The sequence below is a fragment of the Belonocnema kinseyi genome, chromosome 8 (assembly GCF_010883055.1).
Source record: "Belonocnema kinseyi isolate 2016_QV_RU_SX_M_011 chromosome 8, B_treatae_v1, whole genome shotgun sequence".
Taxonomy (NCBI): Eukaryota; Metazoa; Arthropoda; class Insecta; order Hymenoptera; family Cynipidae; genus Belonocnema; species Belonocnema kinseyi.
The window spans coordinates 10,811,202-10,820,256 of NC_046664.1; the positions used below are offsets into that span (position 1 = coordinate 10,811,202).

Consider the following 9,055-nt stretch of genomic DNA (forward strand, 5'->3'; position numbering starts at 1 on the left):
GTTAACCATTTTTATTTTCTTAAGAAATATATTATTTTTGGAGAAAATTCAATATCTGGTTGAAAATTCAAATTTTTGGGTTAAAAATTCAACTGTTTTGTTGATCATTACTTTTTGGGTTGAAAAATCTACAATTTTGGGAAAAATTTAATGTTTCTCCAAAAATTAACATTTTACTTGAAAATTTTGACAACAATTTGATTAAATTTTTTTCTCTTGAATTCAATAGCTTTCATGATTTGAAATTTATCTCCTCATTTGAAAATTATTCTTGCTTTAAAAATTTACTTCTTTTCAGACAAACATGAACTTTTTTTCTTAAAAAATTGAAAATTCATTTTCCTTAATTCAAACTTCAATTGTTTTCTAACAAATTTTCTTAAAATAAATGGTCTTTTTGTTAAAAATGTAACGATTTGGTTTAAAAATCATCTTTCTTGTTTGAAAATTAACTTTTTTTATTGAAAATTAATATTTTCGAATTTAAAAGTCAACTGTTTTCTAGAACATTCGTTCTTTTTTAGCTAAAAAAACTCAACTATTTCGTTGTAAAATCATTTTTTCCTCTCCTATTCCCTGATTTTCGTGAAAAATCGTCAAATTTTGCGGTTTTGGAGGGTTTTTAAACAATTAGAAAAGGAAATTGAAAAATATTTTTAAAAATTACCCCTTTTTCACTCGTGACTGTCTTCCTTGAAGGCAACGGCATCGTCTTCTGTCCCGGAACAGTAGTAGTTTCTCCCGTTGCCAGTTCATTTTCTTGTCTTTCTCTCTCTTCTTCAGCCTCATCTTCCAAAACGAGTGTCTCTGCTGTTCTTTCGAAAAGTCTCACTACTTTATCAGACCCACAGGACGCGACAAAAGTGCCATTTGGCGAAACGGCACAATTCCAAGCTTCCCCCGAATGTCCCTGATAAGACATTAATATTAATAATATTTATTATCAATTATTAATAAGACCGAATCCATTTCAAATCAGAAAAGGGCCCTACACTTGAAATCGCAGAACCTCTCGAGGAAGAAATATGTTGTTTTTTATAGAAATTTTTTCTGAAAAGTTATGTGTATTGGAATTTTGTCCTTTATTTAAAAAAAAAAACCCCGAATTTTTCTCTTTAAACTTTTATAACTTTTGACATAATTGAGATATTTAGTATTTTCTTTTTGACTCTAATATCGTTCATCGTCTTCTTTAAAAATCCGCCGAAAAATTGACAAAAAGGTTTAAAATTAACAAAAGGCTGCGGGTTTTCTGAAAAAATTGAAAATTGATTTTCTCAAAAAAGCCACCTTCAAATTTTGTATCAATTTTTGTTTTTGAACTTGCACTTTGGTATTGAAGATATCTTGTAAGTTTGATACTTGGAGAATGACTTTTGTAGCTAGCCGAATTCTTTTTTCTATTACAAAAGATTTTTCTACTTTTTCTTGGAAACAATGATAGATACGAAAAAAATTTAAGATAAAAGTTTTTAGATGAAAGAAAATTCTCCTGGTCTCAAAAATGGTTTAGCCCGCAAGATTCTGATAAGGCGCCATTCTTTGATTAGTAAAAACTTTTTAAAAAATATTCAGAACAATAAAAAAGGTGAGGTTTTTCGGAAAATCTTTTTTATTATTTTCATCGAATTCTTAAAACATGAAAAAAGTATGATTTCGGGAAAAAACTCACCTTTTTTATTTTTCTAAATATTTTTGAGACCGGGATCATTTTTGTCCCCCTAAAAATGTAGTTTTTTAATCTTGTTCGTAAACGGTCAATGAAATTAAAAAATTGAAGTAATAAAAACTGAGCTGCAAATTAAAGCACGCAAAGCGAAACTCTTGAATTTTAAACTTTAAAAGTTTTTTAATCCCAAAAATTTGTATTCAAAGACTCAATAATTTACACGTATAAAATAAAAGCAATTTTAAGCTGGAAACATTAAAAATGAACGATTATATTTTTATTTTTTTAACTGAACACGTCTTAAATTATAAGAAAAATTATTTTTATTTTTAATAGTTTGAAATCCTTCAAATGCTTCAAAATTTTATTTCAATTCTTAAAAAATCATGTTGCTTTACATTTTAAAAATTTTATATTATTTTTGACAAATTTTCAGAAATTCGAAACATCTTTTAAAATTATTTAAATTGTTCTTAGATTTCTTTTAAATCCTGCCAAATTAAAAGAAATTTCCTTAAAATCTTTCACATTAATGTTTGACAATTTTGTAAAACTTTCTAGATCTTTTTAAAGATTTTTGAAATTAATTTTTTATTTTAAATAAAAAATCATTTTCAAGTTTCCTAGGCATTTTAAACAAATGATTTTTACTACTTTGAAGCCCTTCATAATCCTCACACAACTTCTAAATTTTTTGTTCGAAATCTCCAAAAATTTATATATTCTTTTAATACAATTTTAGTTGATAATTCATATCTTTGGTTGATAATTAAACAACTTTTTGGAAAATTCTTTTTTTCACATTGATTTCTTGACTTAAAATTGAACTATTCCATTTTTAGTTAAAAATATATATTTTTTAGTTGAAAATTTAAATGTGTTGTAAAAAATCGTGTTTTTCGCTTGACAATTACACTGTAGTTGGATTTTTCACTTTCTTACATGAAAATTCATTTTTTTAGTGGAGAATTAAATTCTTTGTTTGAAAATTAATGCTTTTTGTTGAAAATTCAACTATTTTGCTGAAAACTTCAACTATTGAGTTAAAAATTAATTTTTTCGTTGAAAATTCATGAATTTGGTTGAAATTTTTATCTTTCTTGACTGAACAATTTTTTGGTTATAAGTTAGACTGTTTTGGTAGCAAATTTGTCTTTTTGGCTGAAAAATTCAAAAATTTTGTTGTATTTTTTTTTCTCTTTAATGAGAAAATGTTTTTTCGTTGGAAAATCATTTATTTTGATAAAAAATTGTATTTTTGTATGAATTCTATTGTTTTTGATTTGACATTAAAATCCTTTTTGATTGAAATATCAACTATTACACTTTTCGTTAAGATTTCATCTTTCTAGGCTGAAGAGTCATCACTTTTTAAACTAAAAATGTAGCTACTCCATTATTAGTTAAAAAATATATTTTTTTGTTGTTGAAAATGTATTTTTTTTGTTGAATTGTTTTTTCTTTCTTGACTGAAATAATCTGTTCATTTACAATTCAAAACTTTTTTGGTTAAAATATCAAATGTAACATTTTTTATTGAAAATTCATATTTTTTATTCAAAATTCAACTGATTAGGAAAAATTTAACTACTTTGCTAAAAAGCCAATTATTTGTTGCTGAAAATCTTAGTAAAAAAATTGTCTTTTTCTGTTTAAAATTAATCTTCTTGATTATACATTTTTTTGCCTTAAAGTTCAACAATTTTCTTGAAGAATTTATCTTTTTTCGGTTGAAGAATTATAATTTTAATTGCAAATTCGTTTTTTTTAAATTAATTTTTTCAAGGTAAAATTATTTTTTAGTTCAAAATTGAATTATATAGTAAAAAATCGTGTTTTTGACTTTAAAATTACACAATTTAATTAGAATTCTTTTCCTTCTTAACTGAAAAGTTTTTTTGGTTTAGCTTTCCAAATTTTCTAAGACATTTCTACTTCTTAGTTGATAGTTAAACTGCTTTGTTAAAAATTCATCGCTTTAATTGAAACTTGAAGTTTTTTTGTTAAAAATTGAACTCTTTTGGTAAACAATTCTTATTTTTGGTATGAAAATTCCAGAATCTGGTTGGAATTTTGATAATTATTTGGGTGAAAACTTTAAAAGCAACAAAAAAAACTTCGTTTAAAGAAAAAAAAGTTGAAAATTCAACTATTTTGGTAGAAAATACGTCTTTTCGGTTTAAAATTTCAAGAATTTGGTTGTAGTTTTTTTCTTTCTTGAAGTTTCAGAAATATTTTAAATTTCTCTCATCAAAAAGTATCTCTTCCGCAAGGGTCTTTTTTGTTCTAATAGCTTGAATTTTTATAAATTTATAAAATTAAATCAAATTTTTACAAAAATAATTTGAAGAGATTTAAAAAGATTTGAAATATTTCACGATATTTTAAAAGAAGTAAAGGAAATTTTAATAAATTTCAATTATTTGAATGATTTTCAAAGTTTTAAAACATTTTAGGCTTTTTTTTATTCCATGGAATTTTAAAGAAATTTACAGATTTTCATGGGATTTCAAAAGATTTCAACGGATTTGAAATATTTTGGGGGCTTTTAGAAGACTAAAAGGAATTTTTAATAAATTTTAATAATTTGAATGGTTTTCAAAGGCTTTTCAAGATTTAATGATATGCTAAAAAATTCCAGAATTTTTCAAAAGATTTAAAAAATTCAGAGGATTTCGGAAGATTTCAAAGTATTTGAAATATTTTAGTTTTTTTTAAAGTTTTCAATTGAATTTTTTAAACTTTCATTAATTTGAATGTATTTCCAAGGGTTTTTATAAATTTATCAAATTAAAGAAAAAAAAGTTGAAAATTCAACTATTTTGGTAGAAAATACGTCTTTTCGGTTTAAAATTTCAAGAATTTGGTTGTAGTTTTTTTCTTTCTTGAAGTTTCAGAAATATTTTAAATTTCTCTCATCAAAAAGTATCTCTTCCGCAAGGGTCTTTGTTCTAATAGCTTGAATTTCTGTTTATGATTTCCCAAAAATGAATCGAAACTTTGTAAAAAAAAAGAGGGAAAATTGATTTAAATTATTAGATTTTTAGCTCTTTTAGGGGATTTTTCAAATTTACGGGGAAAAATGGGGTAAACTGTGATCATTGTAAGAAAATAAATTAGTTTTCTAGAAGAAGATGGAATGGTTCAATTACCTGGAGGGTAATGATTTTTTGGAAAATATCGGCGTCCCATTCTTTGACTTTTCCGTCTTTTCCACAAGTGAAAAAGTAATGAGTCTTGGGCACAAAAGCCAATCCGGTCACAGAATCGTCGTGGGCGAATATCGACTTGTGGCAATCTCCATGATCCATACCCCAGATTTTTATGTTACGGTCGGCAGACCCGGTTGCAATTAGAGTCGAATCACTCGAGATATCCATGCACAGTACAGGAAGTTTGTGACCGTAAAGAGATATCCAGAACTGAAAATATAAGTGATAAATTTTAATTTTTTAAACTTTTTCTTTAAAAGAAATTTAATTATCGCATTTTTTTTGGCTTTGTATTTATTTATTAAAGAAAGTTCCTAGGGTCCCGGTTCACTAGCATTTTTTCGGTCAATGAAACTAAAAAATTCGTACTCTAAAGCTAAAAATAATTTCCATTTGAAGTAATAAAAACTGAGTTGCAAATAATTTAAAGCCCTTTCAAGATAGAAATATTAAAATTTGAATGATTACATTTTTTTAATAAATTGAACATTTCTTATATCAGAAGTTGGATTGTTTAGATTTTAAATAGTTTAAAAACCCTTTAAAATCTTCAAAATTTTATTTCAAAACCTCGAAACATCTACTTGTTTTACATTTTTTCAAATCAAATTTTTTTTTTGTAATTTTTTCAGAACTTCTAAACATCTTTTAAGGTAGTTGTCGTGCCAAGTCAGATGTCTAAAAGAAATAGTTTTTCTATTATTTTAAGTGTCAAAATATTAAAACTGATGTCATTCCAAATAAAAAACATAATTTTTTTAATGAAAAATGTTCAAATTCACAAAAAACATTAATTTTAACCATTTTTTTTGCAATTCAATTTTTCCTGACCTGCGTTTCTTACCAATTTTTGAAAAATAATTTCATTTTATTGAATTACGGCTTATTTTTTCAGGAGAACATTCTCTACAACTCTACAGTTTCCAATTTTTAAGCTAACTGAATAATCTTAAAATATAATTATTTGTTTAAACAATCTTTTCTTTGGAAAAAATTTTTTTAAATGTTTAAGAGCCATAAAAGACTTATTAAAATGCAATCATTTTTCAAAAATTGGATTTAACATTTTTCATAAAAAATATATTTTTTTATTTGGAATGACATCAGTTACTATATTTTGATTCTGAAAATCATAGGTTCGAATTCTTCCCTAAAACTTTTCCTAAATCTCTTTTAAAATCCTGAAAATTAAAAATATTCCCTTAAAATCTTCCAAATTTATTTTTGACCATTTTGGAAATATTTATATCTGTCCAAGTATTCTCTTAAAATTAATTTTTCAATATCAAAAGCTATTTTGAAATTTTTCTAGGAATCTTAAAAACTGTTTTTTATTCTTTGGAAGCCCTTCAAAATTCTTAAACATTTCTCAATTTTTTGTTAAAATATGGCAATTCTTAAGTTTTAAATCATCTTGTAAAATCAATTATTATTCAATTCTTAACCCGTAAAGTACAGTTCAATTTTTAAAATCATTAATTAATTTATATTCACAGTTAATCAACTAAACAAGTTTTTTACCCCAAACTTGGTGATTTCAAAAGCTTCTAATTTTTGATTTTTCACGCCTTTAAAACAATTCAATTTAAATTAAAAATAATTTTAATTCAATTTAAATTTAGAAGATTTCGAAAATTTGTTTAAAAAACTCCATTGACTTCGGTTAAAGTGAAGTGAATTCAGATGAATTTAAAGGAGAAGAGAAAAATGCGTTTAAAAGACTTCAGGATGAATAAAAAAAATGTAATTTAATGAGTAAAATTCAGAAGAATTCAAGTGAATTCAGAAAATTTAAGAGAAATCTAAAGAATTCAAAATTATTTCAGAGATAATTCCAAATTAATTTAAATAAATTGAAAAAAATCTTGGAAACCCTATTAAATCCTTCACTTCTTGTGATTATATTGTTGGAAATCCATTAAAATATAATAAAATCACGTGAAATTCTATACAATCTGATATTTGCTTAAATCCTAGAAAATTGATTAAAATACCTTGTGAGCTTTTGAAAATCCCTTAAAATAATTGAAATCCTCGGAAATCTGATAAAATCCCTTAGAATCTTTCAAAATATCTTGAAACTTTATAGCTTTCGAAATTCTAGAAAATACTTTACAACCGTATGGCCATATGTTTAAATTGCTTAAAATCATTAAAATCCTCGGAAATGTCCTTAAAATTTGTTTAATCTCTTGAAATCCCTTGAAACTTTCCAGATTAAAAAAAATCCTTCGAATCTTTTAAAATACCATAAAATATTTCAAATCTTCTAAAGTCCCATGAAATTATTAAAAACCATTAAAAATTCCTTGGAATTTTATCAAATATCCTAAAATATGCCAAATCCATTAAAATATTTTCAAATTCCTTACAATTTTTTTAAGCTCTTGAAAATTCCTTGGAATTTAAAAAAAAAGTACTCTAAAATCTTTAAAATTCCTTAAAATAATTAAAAACTTTGGAAATCCCCTGAAATTATTCTAATCCCTTGAAAATGGCTTGGAATAATTTAAAATACCCGAAAATATTTTAAAAAACCTTTTAAACCCTCTTCAAATGATTCAAATACCTGATAATTCTTTGGAGTCTTCAACAATTTTCAAACATTTTAAATCTCTTGAAATTATTGAAATAAATTATTAACTCCTTGGAATCTTTTCAATTCGATAAAATGTTTAAAATCATTTAAAAGCTTTTAAAAATCCTTGAAACTTTTTTAAGCTTTTGAAAATGGCTTAAAATCTTTTACAATGCCCTAAAATATTTTAGATCGTTTAAAACCTCATTAAATTTCTGAATTTAATTGAAAACTCCTTAGATTCTTTTTTAAAAAATCCTTTTTTTAAAATCCTTTGATGAAAGCTTTTGATATCCCTTGAAACTTTTTACAGCTTCTAAAATAATTAAAATCCATAGAAATCCATTAAAAATGTTTAAATCTCTTGAAAATGGCTTAAAGTCTTTTAAATTGCCGTAAAATATTGAAAATTCATTTAAAATCCCTTCAAATTATTGAAATCTTTTGAAGTCCATTGAAACTTTTCAAAGCTTTTGGAAATGTCTTGGAATCTTTTAAAATTTTTTGAAATTCTTTGAGGCTTTTGAAAATAACTGGGAATTTTTAATAATACCGAAAAATATTTAAAATCCTTTAGGATTCCATAACATAATTGAAATCTATTCAAAATTCCTTTAAATATAATTTTTAAATACCTTAAAACATTTCGAATGTTTTGAAATCCCTTGAAGTCATTCAAATCCTCGAAATAGTTCTAAAATTCATTGGACATATTTTTAAATCCTTTAAAACAATTCAAATCCTTCGAAATTTCTTGAAAATTTTGAAATATCTTAAAAATGTCTTCTAATCTTTTAAAATGCCCTAAAATCTTTAAAATGCTTTATATTATTTTGAAATCCCTCGGAACATTTAAAGCTCTTTAAGATTCCTTAGAATTCTTAAAAGTACCCTAAAAGTTTTTTAATTTCTTTGGAATACCTTTAGATTATTGAAATCTATTACAATTCATTTGAATTTTATTTAAATACCTTAAAATCTTAAAATGCTTGTGGAAACCATACAAATGATTGAAATCTATTAAAAATTCCTTTTAGTCTACTAAAAGCCCACAAAATATTTCAAATCCGTTGAAATCTTTTGAAATCCCATGAAAATCTGTAAATCTCTTTAAAATTTCATGGAATTAAAAAAAAGCCTAAAATGTTTTAAAACTTTGAAAACCATTCAAATGATTGAAATTTATTAAAATTTCCTTTGAATCTTTTAAAATATCGTGAAATATTTCAAATCTTTTTAAATCTCTTCAAATTATTTTTGGGTAAAAATTTAATTTAATTTGATAAATTTATAAAACCCTTGGAAATACATTCAAATTAATGAAAGTTTAAATATTCAATTGAAAACTTAAAAAAAAAACTAAAATATTTCAAATCCTTTGAAATCTTCCGAAATACTCTGAATTTTTTTAATCTTTTGAAAAATTCTGGAATTTTTTAGCATATCATTAAATCTTTAAAAGCCTTTGAAAACCATTCAAATTATTAAAATTTATTCTTCTTTATTCATAATGTGTCCCCTAAGGGTTTACATGACTTCCATTCCTTACAATCTTTCCGTTTACATCTATATATTTTTTTTACAATCTTATCCTTT

The 9,055-nt window shown here is 24.2% G+C and overlaps 1 protein-coding gene across 1 annotated transcript in view; it reads right to left on the minus strand.

Moving 5' to 3' along the window:
- LOC117178885 (WD repeat-containing protein 3) overlaps nt 1-9,055 on the minus strand; it is a 52,489-nt gene that overhangs the window by 8,807 nt on the left and 34,627 nt on the right. The window contains exons 10-11 of the mRNA XM_033370411.1: nt 4,822-5,091; nt 668-910 (exon numbers count right to left, since the gene is read on the minus strand). Of these exons, the coding sequence (XP_033226302.1) occupies nt 668-910; nt 4,822-5,091 (513 nt within the window). The remainder of the gene's footprint in view (nt 1-667; nt 911-4,821; nt 5,092-9,055) is intronic.